At 38.9% G+C, this 16,975-nt stretch overlaps 3 protein-coding genes across 3 annotated transcripts in view; all 3 read right to left on the reverse strand.

Annotated features, from left to right (window-relative positions):
- The window catches only part of LOC144628960 (uncharacterized), a 469,155-nt gene that overhangs the window by 215,942 nt on the left and 236,238 nt on the right, over positions 1-16,975 (reverse strand).
- On the reverse strand, positions 2,653-5,655 carry LOC144628711 (uncharacterized). Its single transcript, XM_078486838.1, has 2 exons — positions 4,510-5,655; positions 2,653-3,000 (listed from the first exon to the last, which is right to left on the reverse strand). Exons 1-2 carry the CDS (start codon positions 5,653-5,655, stop codon positions 2,653-2,655), a joined length of 1,494 nt encoding a protein of 497 aa, XP_078342964.1.
- On the reverse strand, positions 12,074-14,351 carry LOC144628712 (retinal homeobox protein Rx1-like). The gene is made up of 3 exons (XM_078486839.1): positions 14,174-14,351; positions 13,278-13,576; positions 12,074-12,463 (listed from the first exon to the last, which is right to left on the reverse strand). Exons 1-3 carry the CDS (start codon positions 14,349-14,351, stop codon positions 12,074-12,076), a joined length of 867 nt encoding a protein of 288 aa, XP_078342965.1.

The raw sequence follows: 16,975 nt of genomic DNA on the forward strand, positions 1-16,975 counted from the left end.
GGCGTTTTAGGTGCAACAGTGTTCTTTTATAATAGAAGTATCGCCTTTACCATAGCTTTTGCCCTTGCATTGCTTTCTCCAGCAACCTCAGTCTTCTTTTACACGAAGGTTTATCTCAACCTTCGACATCGACAACTGAACATCCCCCAATGGTGGCGTAACGCAAGAAGAATTCCACTGATATCGCACGATACAAGAAGTCAGTTTCCAGCGTAATATGGCTGCAGTTTGCATTAGTTACTTGCTATACTCCGTTTATTGTCGTGGTTATGTTAACAACGTTTTTCCAAATGTCCCAAAATAAGTTTGAAATGATTTTCCCCTTTACAGCAACTCTTACCTACCTAAGGTCGTCACTAAACCCAATTCTTTACTGCTGGAAGATCGGAGCAGTACAACAAGCAACGAAGGATACGATCAAACAATTTAACCAGGGGCGAATCTAGGAATTCTTGAAAGGGGGGGAGGGGGTGTACACTTTTAATAGGTTTCGACGTCATGGGCTTGGATGGCGAGAGCTGCAGGCGCGATGTTCTAGGGCGGTCCGGATACATGCCCCCTCCCCTCCGCCTCCAGGTAAAATTTGTGCGATTTTACCCTCTAAAACGCCATTTTCAGCATTCCTGAGACTCGAAAAGCGTTTGTTAAGGCAGGATGTAAAATCTGGACGTTATGTTACTTTTAAACCAGAAAACCAAAATAAATAACGCATGATTAAAAATGACAGCAGTTACAACGATAGTTATTTGTCGTTTTTCTACTATACATGCCTCGTTAATTGAAAAATGAAGCCTGTAGAGTCTTCTTGGATGAGCTACTACAAAGCCCTCGCATATTTTGTCTACCTCGAATCTCTGAGAGTAATGCATAGCAATTACAGCGAGATCTGAGAAGCGCTCTAACAACAGTTTCATGAGCGAAAAGGACCGCTCAGCTTCCGCACTACTGATTGGTAGGGTGCATGTAATGAGGAGAAGACGATGGATGTTTGGAGAAGCGTTCTCGTTAGCGGCATTAAGTGCTAGCCCGAAGATTGCTTTGAAGTTCCTTCTTTGCTGACTGCCACATAGTTTACCATCTTTGTAAACTAAAAAAACCGTTTACACGCCACTCAGTTTTCAAGATGGTGCCGCGATAGACGCTCCTTGTTAAAGAATTGCTCGAGAACCGACGCTATTCTAGTTGTTGACCATATTGAACTGTCCCGAAATATACTTCATCTTTTCTAAACTTGACAATCAGTCAATTGATGGAAATGAAACAACTACGTATGAAGCAATTTTGTTCTATTATTTTTATGAATAGTCAAACAAATAAAAATGCTGCTCGAAGGCGGGGGGGGGGGGGTGGTTTGTTGCAACCCCCCTCAACCCCTCCACTGGATCCGCCTCTGTTAACTGCTGTAAATTAGCCTAGATCTTGGAGTGGATTTGGTTCGTTTATTAACTTTTGCAAATTACAGCCGATTTTCCAGGGGCACCAAACGTTTTCACCCAAATGCTTTAAAACGCCACAGTTCAACTCCTTGGCGTAAAAGCCAACGGGTCTGCCTTCCGCCGGTTTGGATTTTTAATCATGTTATGTTTATTTACAATATTTGTTTCAATGCTTACTACCATGCATTGGCCCTGAAAAACCCTATTTGGCAAGTGGTCAATTAAGATATGTTTATTGATTTTATTTATTTTTATTTCATTTCATTTCATTTCAACTTTTTCTCATCTGAGAGATATGCCACCAACGACCGACAATTATTAGCTGATATTCATTCTAAAGTCTTTTCATATTCTTAAATCTGTGGATTGAAAACACGTCATACGTCAAAAAGATAACTTCCCTCAAATTAAATCAGTCTTCCTTTGTATGCTGAACTCGAGACTGTTTAGTGTCTACGCGAACTGTTTTTTCTTCTTATATATAATACAGCAAGGTATCTTTTCTTCTTATATATAATACAGCAAGGTATCTGTTAACCATTTTAGTTTCTAACATTTTTTGTAAGGTATTGTTTAGATAGAGACCCTCTGGATATCAACCTTCGAGCTGTTTGGGCCATATTCTGTGCTACTTGATCGTTGTTGATATTATTTACTAAGTACACTAATTAATCAACCTCAAATGGATTACCGCTGATGCACATTAAAATTCAAAAATACTGATTAACCTGATACAGTTTGAATGGTACAATTTACTAGGAAGTCAACTTGTGAGTAAAGAAAAGTTCGATACATTAAAATGAAAGAAGTCTACTGAATCATAACACTATCTTTGATATAAAATCCTGTTTTTGCACTATACATCTATGTTACATTTATGTTAAGACAAGGTCCTGCTTGGTACAGTCTACGTTTCTGTTATGAGCACATAGTCAGTACGGCAGAGCCAAGTTGACTATCGCTTATAGAAAACGAGGGTAGTAGTCCAATTTCGACTAATTGGTTTTAAAAACACTCTAAATCATTACAGCCTAAAACCTACATTTTTATGTATTTTCAAGAACTAATTTCCATTTCATATGCAACGTGTGTTTCATCAGGGATTAGACAACAATTGAAGAACCAATCAGATTTCCGGTGTGTGTATGTGAAGGGAGGGGGGATTTGGGGAGACGGTGGATTACACAATTAATCAATTAATTAATTAATTAATTAATTAATTAATTAAGCCATAAGGCAGCTCCTGGTCGTACGGTAGTGCTGACGTTGTCACTACTGTGGGGCTATATGTGAAGAATATGCTATCCACATCTAATGGATAATCTTCGCCTTTGTCAAGGTAACCGAATTTGGCTGACACGTCTGCTGATATGACTGGCTTCCAGTGACGGCTTGCCAGAGCAGCAAATAAATGGCATATCAAATTTCTGCCGTGGATTCCGTCATGACCATCGATTCCACAGCTCCATGGGTTGCCAATTAGTTTGATTTCAAGACTTTGGCCATTAAGTTGAACCCGTTGGATGCCAAGGACATACTGAGACTGAATAACATCTTGGCAAACCTAAATTGTACAAGACAAAGGAACAAATTGAAGAAATAAATGCAAGATGCTCTGTACATATATTAAGATTAAACAACTGAAGCCATTCATATTTAAATTTCAAATAACCCCTTAGAAGCATTTTAACTTCTTGGATAACTTTGAATATTAAATACTGCTTGTACCTTGGAATCGCTAAGATAGTCTGAAGGTCTCAACCATGACGTAAGCTTTCACAGCAGTCCTCGTGGGCGGAGGGGGATGGGTAAGGGCCAATGTTTGGGCTGCTGTCCATCCATGCATAAATTTAAGAGGCTGTATCTGTAATAGTGGTCTGCCCGATCTGGCTTGTTAAATAGATTTCGCTCTTTTCTAGTGTGTTGCAAGACTTTCATGTACTTATACTAAAAACACAATTCACTTGACCGGATCATTAATTTTTTCGAGTTTTTAAACACGATTTATTCTCTTTCAGTTGAACTGCAATGCATTTATATCTAATCTTTGTTTATTTCTGAAGGTGTGAGGTATGTCTGCGAGGCCAGTTGATGAAACTCCTCGTCCTGACGAGTCCCTCAAAATGGCTGCAAACATGAAGATCTTCGAAATTGGGCAAGTTTACACAGCTGTAAATATTTCATTAAGACGATACCAAAAGGTTTTTTTCAATAGGAACATTTTCTATTACATCTACTTTTTGGCTGCGTTGGTTTGATTGAAGTAGACCGCCTCACTTTTTCAAAAATAAAGTTTGAATCTGAGCCGTTTTCAAGTGTTTCATCAAGGTGTGTGATAGGGGTGTCGTTAATGTTTTGCTGCTAGCTTGATTCGAGCTCAATGTTCGTGAAAGTTAATGTGATAAATTAAAAAGACATAATTTAACAGGCTGTAGTGTTTGTTTGGTACAGAAGTTGTTAGTTCTTTTTTAATTAATTTTCAAAGTTGTGGTAAATTTAAGCCTTGACAGTGGTCGTTACAAGTGCTCGTTCGGGTGCACCGAAAATCCTTAAAAACTCGAAAAAAATTAATAATCCGGTCAAGTGAATTGTGTTCTTAGCATAAGTACATGAAAGTCTTGCAACACACTAGAAAAGAGCGAAATCTATTTAACAAGCCAGATCGGGCAGACCACTATTACAGATACAGCCTCTTAATCTCCCAGCATTGAATACATTAATGCAGGCATCAAATTTGGGGAAGGCGTGTATGATTTGAAGTGACACACTTTTATCAAAAACAGGAGGCAGTGTCTCACCACATCGTATTTCCAAACACCGAGAAGACATCTGAGAAAACTTGGCCATGCCAAAAGCCGGAATTTGGCATTTAAATGGAAGCCACTGAGCGTTAAAAGAATAAGCATAAGCTCCCCACAGGGTTTTCGGTAACTATTTACAATAAAAAAATAAAACTAATATTTACAAATAAAGAAAACGTTGCCTCCAGTGTGCTTATAATTTCTCTTCTTAGCTGTTAATTTCGACATTGGGAACTTGCATGAGAAAGTAAGGGTAAACCATACACACTTACCTTTGTGACATCTTCTGGCGCATTTATCAGTCGTAGTTTGTCAGTCTCATTCAAGCTTATGCAAAAAAATGGAGACTCTCTTGGTTGGGACTGTGTAAAGAGCAGGCTACATTTCTCTTGCGTTTTCCTTGAGCAATCAATAGCAGCAACAACACTCCAACCATATGCTTGCATGGCTTCTATCAGCTTCACGACCAGAAATCTTGAATCCACTGCCTCTTCACCGGATGCCCACCATGGGGTTCCACGTAGCTTGAACTGCCAGCTCTCGGCGTAGCGTTCTTCTTTTTGAATGCCTCTAGACCAAAAGGTTTGGATTGTGTTTCGGACAGCAGACACCAACTCCTCTGGGACGCCAATTAGCCTTAGCAAATCTTCGCTGTTGAAGCTTATTGTGAAGTGTGCTGGAGAAGCCTGCAACTCAAGCGCGATATTTGGATCATGTTCGAAATAAAGTGTGTTTGCACTTGTTCTATTTCTAGAATTTCCATATAACTTCCACTGTCTATTGAGTAGCTCATTCACAAGTGTGTGGAGAATCACTCGCGCATGGACTGCGTCCTCTCCACTTGCATTCCATGGATTGCCTTTTATCTTGATCATCAAAATATCATTCTCATAAGTCCATTTTTGCATTCCTTTTGGCCATGACTTCTCTACGATATCTTGAAACACCCGGTGTCTGAGAAGCTCCATCGGTGCATTTAGTACCATTAAACTATCCCAGCTGCAAAGGCCCACAATAAGCAATGGTAGGTCTGGGCATACAGCAACTGGGTCTTTCTTGAAGATCCAGGTAGCAAGATCTGTTGTTTGCGTAAAGTCGCCAACTATCTGAAGCCTCCATCTATCTCGGTAGAGCCTGTGTAGGACACTCCCTATCATTTTCCTGGAGGTAACTGCATCGGTAGATGAAGAGGCAAACAAGAATGGATTCCCTTTCAACTTGAACTGATGTACACCATTCATTTCGAAAGTTTCTTCTTGTATACCTTTAGGCCATGATTCTTCAATAACCTTGCGAATAATTTCTATCTCGTGATCTGTGCCAAGGATGACACGCACTTTATCTGTTTCACAAATGACTATACACATATATCCAAAATTCATTGGTCGAGGAGGTAACTTAGATTGATTTACACCCATCTTCACTGGTACAGACCTGTACACGAGATAAGTTAAATAAGTTATAATTATGATAGCAAACGTTTAAATTTTAATGAAATACCGGGTAAATATAGTATTTTGAATATTCAATACTTTCGCTCCTTTGTAACAGCATTAATCCTGCTGCATGTCGTTCAACTGCTGCTTTTGTTTTTCATGCAATGTCCATTAGACATGAATCTTTGTTTTCCAAATGAGAACATTATATTATTATTATTGTGATAATTCTATATTTTTTCTTTAATAATTTTAATAGGTAATGCCATGTATACCGCAAAAAATCGTTATTCTTGTTTACATAAGAGCTGCAATCTATTTTTTTTAAATAGTTATTATAATAGTAAATTTATTATTGTTTTCATGTCCATTCCTTCATTCATTCATATGCCCGCTCCCCCCCCCCCCCTCCCCTCCATTCCCCCAATGCCCTCCCTATTTGTTGGCCACCCACCACAGCTTAACGTTGTGCAAGTCGTGCAGAATGGTGACTAGCTCCTCAATAGCAGAACCCGCGACTAAAGGATCAACCTGGGAAAAATAATTAGTTCCCAGCTGTAAAATAACTATTTCTGGGGCGAATAAAGCACAGAAAGGTCATATTGCATCGTTTTGGCGGCAGTTCTACCCCAACGCCATGCCATCTGAATATCCCCACGTTACGTTGGGGTTCGCATCAACGAATTGTTCCAAACGTCTTATAAATGAATGCCCCAGAACTAAAATCTTAGGATTGGCCATAAGAATGCTAGTCAGACTATCCGCTACAACTTGCCTTAAAAATTGTCTTCCCAGGAGATGTACTCGCTGTGATCGGACTGTGATGGTAAAAGCAAGAAGGAATATTTGACAATGCGACCCGTCATTTATATTACCGAACTGATTATGCCTGTACATCTGATTTGTTGTTATGTCACATGACTAACCACCATCGTAATAACAAATATGCGTGGAAGCTACAGTAGGCTAAATGTATGGACATAAATAACGATCACATCAAGCCTTTGACTTGATGTTCGGTTTTATCAATTGACGTAGCTCTTCACAAGACTGTGACAGGTATTGCACTGGTACATAACCTTTATGCTGTACACGCGTGTGGATTTTTCTTTCTCGTTATCGGTAAGATAACATGGAATAAACTGGATTGCAAATCAATGGTCTTAAAAGAACCAAATTTACGACTTATTTAATCCGGCTCGGCAATGTCTGGAGTGTCGGAAACATCTTCAAAGGAACTACGTCACGGAAAGCGCATCAATTGAACTTTTTTTTCAATTCTTATGCCGTTATCCATCTTAATCTTGGTCAATCGAAACCATTCTTGTTTATTTTAGGGTTTTAATGTTCGTCAGTTTTTTTTTTTTACGTTAGAAAAGCATCATTTTGAGGTTTCCTTCAAATTGAGAGTAAGGCCATCCCAATAAAATGTTTCGTTTCCCATCGCCCGACCGACCCATTTTTTTCGAAAAGTAAAAAAAAAACTTCCAGAATCACTAGTCAAAGAAGCAAGTACTTCAATTTGCAAGCACACGATCTTGTTTTATCAACAACAATTGGTATGATGCGATGTCTTTGTCTTTAATAAACATCAATACTACGTTTTTTTTAAGACTGTTAAGGAATAACGAACGAAAATACCACGTTTTCGAGTTGACTTTGTAATCAGGCTTTCCTACTAAGCAGCCCGGCCTTCTCTGGAACCCAGAACCCTTCAAGTGTTCATTCTTTTCTTTTTTTGCCCGACCGACTGACCGACCCACCATCACAAGAGACGGGGCGATGGGAAACGAAACATTTTATTGGGATGGCCTAATTCGAAAATGATGAAATGCCGTGACATTGCTCTAAACAGAGCCGTAAAAATAGACTTGGAGCCGTTTTTATATTTTATAACATATAGATCTAACGAAGTTTCTCGCTAATTCTCACACGCTACAAGCTATTCAATTCTTTACTTCCACCGTATACCGAAGCCCACTTGTATTGCGTGTCAAATTAGATCAACTTCATACAATCACGCAAGTGTCACTCAAGAAGAGTTCATGTTGATCAGTTATAACATCAAGGTTATACGTACATGTACGGCAAATAAAATGAAGTATTCGACCTTGCTATAGCGGCGAAACAAAGCCATGTCGCAGTTCGACTCACAAGAACAGCCAAAGCTATTTATATAGGGAGCCATGAACAATCTGCTAAGTCTAAAATCAAACTGCAACTTCGATTCGCTTAGCTTTAATATAATCCTAAAGTGCGATTGAACGCGAGATCATGATCAAGGTGATGGGACTTTTACCTACTGATTTCTTGACTTCGTATAGGAAATTAAGGTTAACGGTATCAGAAACAAACCTGCAAGATTCAGCCAGTCCTATAATGCGGCACAAAGCTATGGACTCCAATACAGAGCAAGCTAAGATAACGTTACCTGACAGAGCCCACTGTAACAAGATATCGTCTCTATGATCACGCGCCAGACAGGTGACGTGATTTCTGTGGGTTAACACATTAGGGACGACCATTTAATGTTTGAAGGGGCGAGGGGAGGAGGGGTTGGGCAATTTTTCTAGGTAAGATTTTTTTCAACACTGCTATTTGCAAATTTCTATAAGAACATAACCCTCTTCAAGATTGAGGTGCTTGCCTGATCTTTTCCCATGCCTACTTGTGCACGATTTTTTTCTCCTATTTTTTTTCTTTTGTAGTTAACCAACTCCCCCCCCCCCTCCCCCCCCCTCCCCCCCCCCCCCACACACACACACCCGCTAAAAAAAGTATTACTTTGCCGGCATTATGCCCGATGATCCAACAATAGTGTTATGTCCTAAATAATGCCTTCATGATAAAAACCGGCGAGTATCATCATGAACCTGCATTTTGCCAAGTTAGCCAAAACAGGTTCTTACATTAGCACAACTTTAGGCTATTTAGATTCTTATTAGGTTTTTTTTTTTCTTTTTTTTTTGTTTCTTATTTTCTAAAGAAAAATTTTCATTGTTGCTACTAGAAATTTAGAGGTTATCCAGCCTTCTCCTGATATGAAATTTGCATACCATTATATTTATATTTATGTGATTGTATCAATAATAATAGTTAGTTTTCAACATCGGCATTTACATTACAACTGCAGGCTCCAACTGCCGGTCTCCAAAGAGGACCCAGAATATCAACTTATTTCCCTAAGAGTAAACATTTTAATCGATTAAAAAAAACATAAGAACCTATGGACGAATTTTAGGCTAAAGAGGTTCTTATATGGAAAGTGTCTAACTGGCAAATTTGAGCTTAACAGGTTCTTAAAAATAAGGTTCTTATACTCGCGAGTTTTACTGACGATTGACTTATAGAAATCTTGTTTTTTCTGTTCTTGTTGTGGAAAGAACAAATCAAATACCTGTGTGTGGGGGGCCTGTCGACAGAATTCGTTGCAAAGTTTGAATTACAAAATAAATCATCGAAATGTATGCGACAAACAATCAACATACTTTCAAACTTTTATTTTTAATTCCTTTGGTTTCTAATCTTGACATTCTATCGATCACAAAGTAGACATAAGTTAAGTGATTCACTGAATTTAGAAACATGATTGATCGTGACACACAGAAGTAAAGCAAAATATGCAATAATGTAAACAGTTTTCCAAGAACGACAGTTAATTAATAAGAAAGGCTCACATTACACTGTGAAATACTCTTTACACCTTCAAAACATCACTATAAAAAACAATACATATTTTAAAAGTTTGATTCTATATATTACCTACTCGTCGAAATTGACTGAATAAAATACCGAAAAATTCCAATAATATGCTCTGGGTGAATGTTTGTCAAAGAGACGTTGCGGTGGGCTTATTCAGTCGAGAGGGCTTAATAAGAGACTTATCAGATTACTAGGGATTTTGTGTTTCAAAAATATTCATGTTGATATTTGGAAGAGATGTTGCGTATGAAAACTCAGGTGCATACAAGTATAGCGAGTGGAAGGTCTCTAACAAACTGCTCTGCGCATGCGCATTAGCTTTTACGGTGCGAAATCAGCTGCTGCAAATAATGTTCTACTCATGCGCATTACGAATATCTTGTTTGTACTAAAACAGCGGTCAATTGCATTTATTATTCGATGCATTTTTGCCTCGTTTTCAATGGCCAAGAGTCCACCACGTGATCTGCAAATAACTGACACAAATAATGATCTCCTCGTGCGCATTGCCATCCGATAGTGATTTTGCTGCAAATAAAATTCTACTCAAATGTAGTTGTGTCCAATTCTAAGCAAAATGGCAGCTCGTTTTCTCCTTTCCAAATGATAAATTAATTATTGAATTCTGTTTTCGCAAAATATCGTGATTTGTCAGTGTCTTACAGATCAGTTATTTGCCTCAGCTTTCAGCTTTGGCAAATAATTCAGTCTGCTCGCCACTAACAAAACATGATAGTTTGCTCAACCTCGTCCAATAATTAAATACTATACGGCTTAGTACAAAAAGGAACGACATGACGCTTTTTTTAACTCTTACATGTGTTTATTTACAATACTACCAGCTGACTATCACACTAATTTATTTTTACTGCAGTAAACGTACATCTCAAATGACTCTATTTTATTAATTCTAATTTCATCCGTATACATAAACGTTTCCTTTCTTCACTACAAAGCTTAAGACGGAATCCACTAGGAAGTCGAGTAATATTTATTAAAGTTGGACAAAAATCTAGTACCAGAATAATTTAAATCCTATTGCGTTATTTCCTACCCTTAATAAAAGGTAAAGATGTAAGTAATTATCCGTGATAACACCAACAATAATTTCTTATCAGAGTCTGAGAAAATGAATTTCAAAGTTCACAAGGTATAGGCAAAATCTCACGTGAGGCCATTTTGTAAATTCGTCTTAAGGTGGCTCCATAGGGTTTCTTGACCGCGCGAAGAATGGGTACGAAAGGGCGAGCTTGAAATGCCGGCAAATCAAAACAAACATGGCGGATTCACGCGAGCGTGAAATTTTCGGCGAGAAAACGCGAGACTTGCTTCCTGCCAATGAAACAACACCCGTGCTTTCCTGTATTAAGCAGATAAAAGAGTTTACAACACCCTAAAAAGGTGTTTACAACGTGCGCGGTGCTTCTGGCCGCTTTTGTAAAGTTCGTACGATCGAAAGCAAAAGAGAAAATAAAGAATAGTCTTCGCGATTGTGAGATACTTCGAGCAGAATTTCAGAGATTCTGCCACATAAAGGATTAAGGTATGTCTCTAACTAACCTTTGGGTTAGCAGATATTCGCACAAAAACCGACAACAACGGGGAACGCTCGTCTTTACACATCAACTCGTATGGTTCGAAAGTTCGCGCATGCTCAAATAGCGATCTTGGACAATTTCTATTCTGATGACGTAATTGTTATTCGGGCGAAAATAGAAATTTTCCCCTGGTATTTACTAGAGTTTCCTTCGGTGAAATTCCTTTAAATTTGGCATAGATGTGATACCTTTTTAACTGCCCTTATTGCCGTTTTTTAAAAAAAATTTGTAAGCCAGTTTTTTTGCTTAGTCAAAAAAACACAAAACAACCAAAAACGCAAAAACGACCTGGACAACCCCTACTTTTTTTGTTTTTAAAAGTTACTTCTCATCAGATTCAATCCGTTGGGAGAATTTCAAAAATTTTCACCGAAGAAAATTAAAGAAATTTAAGATCAAAGCCATAAAAACACCAAAAAATAGGACTTTTTGAGTAGATGTAGCTCAAAAACAAAGGCCGTTATTTTAAAAAAGAATAACGCACAACATAGTTTAGTCCTTGTTTTAAATATTTCGGCAGCTTTTATTTAATTAGTTTAAAAAATAACGCGAAAATGATCTCTTGAAGGGTATCACTTGTGCGCGCGCCGTAATATCTCAAAACCCTATGGAGCCACCTTAAGCGATTCAGTGGAATTCAGCGGAACTTCGAAATTTGTTTTCGATGTTTAGTGTTGTTAGAAAAGATTTCTTTTGATAAGATATTTGAAGCAGTAACAAAAAAGTTTGCAATAAGGTGGAAATAATTCTGGTACAACAATTTCTTATCAGAGTCTAAGAAAATGATATTCAAAGTTCATAAGCTATGGGCAAAAGCTCACATCTTTTAAGCGTTTCATGGGAATTCAGTGAAACTTCGAAATTTGTTTTCGATGTTTGGTGTTGTTAGAAAAGATTTCTTTCGATAAGATACTTGAAGCAGTAACACAAAAGCTTGCAATCATGTGTAAATAGTTTTGGTACATAATTTTGTCCAATAACTACTCGAAGTCCTGTCGGATTTCCTCTTAACGCCTAAACCATTTTATTCACAGGTTTGAAATAAATATTGCTTCGTATTTTAGACCATTTGTTCTAAAACTTTTTTCAATAACCTACATTCAGTACGGCTTGAATCTACGTAAGACACGGCTGTACGATAGTCTTGCGGGCTCAGCCTGTCTTCTCTTGAACTGGTCCGGGTGGAACATGGGAACCAGGAACGATGAACGGCCTCTAAACTGGTTGGACTTGAATGACGAGTAATGGTAGTCTGCTGTGATTGGTCGACTAGGCGGCTTATCTTTTAACTGGTTTTCCAGCACTGGGTAGGACATACGTTCAGCTTGCTTCCAGTGATCTGAAGGGGACTGGATCAGTAAATGAGGTCCCTCGCAAGGCATGACTCTAGTGGCAGGACGCCCAAACTGGTTTGACGGGCTGGTCTGATGGACGGACGTCACCTTTCTTCCTTCTTTTCTTGATTTAGCTCGTCGGTTCTGGAACCAATACTGGAACGAAAACACAAATAAATTGTTAATTACATCCGCAAAATACCACCTGATAGGAAACAAGGAATTGAAAATTATGCAATAATTTCTGAGTACAATTACTTTTATTGGAATCAATAAAACAATTCCATTTTTTATGTTTTTACGAAAAATTAATCTTAGTGTAATAACATGACAAAACATGTTGAATTGATCAGAAAAATGTTTTTCACATTGTTCGAAAACTTGATTTGATCACTAAAGTTAACTATCCTCTGCGTGTTTTTCTAACAAAATCAATAAATTGTGGCACAGATAGGTTGCAAGAATAAAAATATTAGCTAGAGGGGTTGTTTAAGGCCAAGTGAAAAAAATGTTTCTCGTTCCCGCCCGCTTCCTTTTTTTGGTGGCCGCTTCTCTTTTTTTATTATCTGTTATTGGGAAAGTTGGATCGAACAAAAACCAACAGGCGTTACTCCTCGATTAAGTACAAAGAAATTTTTGTATTAAGGCATGGCTTTTGTCTGCGTTTTAAGCCTCGGCACGCTAGGTCCATGGTACTAGAGAGGTCAAGATTAATTTTGCAAGTTTGCTTCTGGAGAATTTGACGATGGAGGATATAACAAGTAACAAAAAAAGCGCCTGCCCACTCTCTTTTTTTTTATAGAAATCCAATATTTTTGACGAAAAAATAGTTTTTTAGTTTAAAACCATTCATCAAGTTGTGTCGAAATGAAACGCATAGATAATTCAATTGTCTAAATGAGAAAAGTGAATCAGGAGTCGTAAATTTAAGAAACGCAAAACTTTCCTAACATAATTAAATCTAACTCACCTTCAAACTTCTAGCCGGGATACCAAGTCTCTGCACCAGTTCCTCCTCATCTTCACTCATCAAATATGGCCGCCGCTTGTACGCTCGTTCCAGCTCCCACACCTCAATCGGCAAGAAGGTTGTTCGCTGTCGTTTTTTTCTCGGTGGCTGCTCTGGATGTGTCGATACTTGATCGGGCTCGCTGTCACAATCGCTGGTGGAACTTGTGTTGTCAGAATAAGGAGATGATCGTGGGCTGGTATCACTGTAGCTGTGTTGAGGACTTGGAGTCTGAATGGAGTGACGGCATTCCACCAGCGCTGTTGACGAAAAATGAAACTTTAACATTTTTAAATAGCTCCAGGTTTTTGAAGTTGGATTTTAACTGACAGGTAATTTTAACAAGTCTACGGCGGTAAATTTGACCAGTCTTTTGTTTGTAAAATAGCATAGAGAGGAAATGAAAGGAAATAGAAAGGAAAACTCGAAAAAGCTGCTCCATTGGCTCGTATTCTCACAGCCTTTTTCGTTCTTTCACACTCTCTCTTTCTCGATGTAAACACGTAAATTGTCTCCCATACAACAATCAACATCTACAAACAAAATCTTCGAAATCAATTTGCAATTACATCTATTACTGAGAAACAAAATTGTACGCCAGACGACTACTGAACTGTACGCAGAGAGTGCGCAAGCTTTTTTAAGTTACGCGCTTCACAAGTTTCAGGTCTCGTTACTAAAATACATGTAATAGCCTTTCATTTCAATTCAGTGCTTAGGGTTGCCGAGTAGCTGATTTAAAAGACAACAAATTGATTACAGAAATAAGTATTTCTATTACATCAATTTGGTTTCTGAAAAATCCTAGTATTGCATAGTAACATTTATGTTCACATAATTACGAAAGTTTTACTCACCGGAGCATGTTGACTCTTGTTGTGTTACGTCATTCTTCAGACCCAGGATCCTGCTGATGGAGAAGTCAGTCAGCGACGGACGGAAGACAGGTGCCAAGGATGGAGCACGGACAGGAGGACTGGGTGAAACCACAGAATCCACGAGAGAAACAACTGAGTTAAAGCAATGACCCTCCATTACAAGTGAGCTGATAAACTTGTTACAGTAACTGCTGCACAAACTGAATGAAGAGCCCATACAACCCCAAATTTTATTTATACACTGACAGCCGTCAATTAACGAACAACAAAACGGTCCGACAAACACAATGGTTTTTGGCCGATAACTAAAGAAACAAACTATCGGCCGATAACTAAAAAGATTTAACAATTAACGAACTTTTTCATCGCTCTATAGCGGCTAAATAATTAAACGGTTACCGCTCATTTCACAATGCCCTGGCCGATCAATTATCGGATTGACTTGTTTGAACCGTTTTTTTTTTTTTGAAGAACTTATATTTATCTTATGTCACTTTTGAGAATTTAGAAGTACAAAGCCGTGTGATATGTGATAATGCGACCCTTGGCTTTATTTTCGAAAGGTGGAGCCGCTAAAATCAGGCAGAAATGTTTAACTTAGCTTGAAAACTACACGGTGCACAAACTTAACAGGCGTTTGTCTTGCGCAGATCGGGCCCACAAAGGCAAAGTTTACTGCATCACGCGCCGTGAATTTTTATCAGCGGCATGCTCTTTTTTTGAATTTGCGCAACTATTCCATTCATAAAACCGCTCTTTTTATGGCATACGAAAGTAAAAAGCGACCATGCCTCGAGAAGTCGAATTTTGGACTTCTTAAGGTTGGTTCTCATATGATCGCCCCGATCGTCTCTGTCCCCAGTCTGTCGCTTCTGTCATTTGCAAATTCGGAGGCGATCGAAGCAATTGGAAGCGATCAGGGGGTTCTCATATGATCGCCCCAAACGTCTGGTATATGCAAAATAGGGTTAATCAATCAAGATAATAATTCATGATCTTTTCTTTGTTCCCGCATATGAATATTCGATTTTATTCCGATCGACGCACGTGTGTTTTTTCAAAACTCCTTCGATGCAAAGGCAAAATTCGTGGCCTCCTATCTATTCGTTATTGCCGTTTTACGGCGAAGAAGCAAAAGGAAGGCCAAACGGAAACGTAGTTCTAGGTAATACTGATGCACCATGGGACAGTTTGGATCGCTTCGAACGTCTCCCTCTGTGGCAGTAGTTCTCATATAATCGTTCGCGATCGCCGCGGTCTGCGACCGATCGCCCGGATAGAACACGGGCGATCGAAGCGATCGCGATCGCCCCGATCGTCGCAGACGTCTCTGTAATGTTCTCATATGATCGCCCCGATCGCAAGCAAACTTTGTGAAGCGACAGAGGCGACAGAGACGATCGGGGCGATTATATGAGAACCAGCCTTTAGAAAACCCGCGCACGCAATCATTAATTATTATTATAATTTTATTTTATTTCAAGTTGCTGTTCTTTCACAGGATAGCTAGGAAATGTACCAACATCGATTTAATAACTTCCGCCAATAACGCGCGGAAGCTTGATGAGGATGTGGCCTTTTACACTGCTCATATTAAAGTAATGCCATATGTGGCTTGCTTTTTACTCTTTAATTAATAAACAACTCCAGGTTGTTAAATTCATATCAACTGAAAGAAGTCAATTAATGTTACTGCTAAGCTATTTGCTGTCAATCCAAAAAATTAGGCTGCCATTTTTGACTTAAAGACAAGAACGGCGTTTTACATGAAACGAAATATTTCTTTTTCGCCGCTTACGACATGTACGATTAATAAGGAAAGCAATTTCATTCAAATTCAAGGCTAAATAAACTCCTTACATGTTTAAAGAAATTATTTCTATCTCGACTTCGCAGAGCGAAGAAATAAAAGGAAATGAACTATTTGGTCAATTTCTCGAGTCTAAACTTCCCACCAAAAAGTTCGTCCTGACGGACCAAAAGAACGTCGTCTGCATAGGAGACTATCGAAATGGCGGCCGGGTAAAAATCCCGAGGAGGCTCTTTTGCTTTGTCTGAACCGCGGCTTTCGGCAGAGAAATCAGGCACTAGAATTAAGAAAACTGCTGAACGTACATGTATTTCTGATCAGACGTATAAGGTAATATTGCTCGACTCCGTGCTGACTAAGCTCTTTTTTTAGAGGGAAAATAACATGTTAAATGAAATTCTACAGCGATTTTTGCAAAAATCCAAACACCTCTTACTCGCTGTCTGAAACTGGGGGAAGATTATCCTGACATTTATTTAATGGATAAGATCCATCTGTATTCAAACCACCCCGCTTCTTGCTGTGTTAACACTGAATGGGATTTCCGTGAGAAAAGAGCACGCGAGGCCAGCGCGCGTGGCTGGACAGATTGTACCCGCGTTTCGCGTGCTGCATTCGCCTCGCGCACTTTGCTAAGTATTGACTCCGCAGAAGCGCCTACGAAATTTTTTTGCAACCGACCAATTCTACACTAGCGTCAATGTATTTTCTATATCTAGCCCCCCAAATAATGTTTTTGCTCTTCTTTTGCAGTGAAAAAAATGCAAGTTTTTCCGTGATCTCGATATCGTAGATAACAAACACATATGTTTATCAAAGAGATATATGTTATTTGCCGGCTGGGAGGTCCGTATAGTGAAAAACTGTGACCGAGGTCTTGAAAATGCTGCCCGAGGCCGCAGGCCGAGGGCAGCATTTTCAAGGCCGAGGTCACAGTTTTTCACTATACGGACCGACCCTAAGCCGGTAAA

The sequence above is a fragment of the Oculina patagonica genome, chromosome 10, assembly GCF_052425735.1.
Source record: "Oculina patagonica isolate OP01 chromosome 10, crgOcupat, whole genome shotgun sequence".
NCBI lineage: Eukaryota > Metazoa > Cnidaria > Anthozoa > Scleractinia > Oculinidae > Oculina > Oculina patagonica.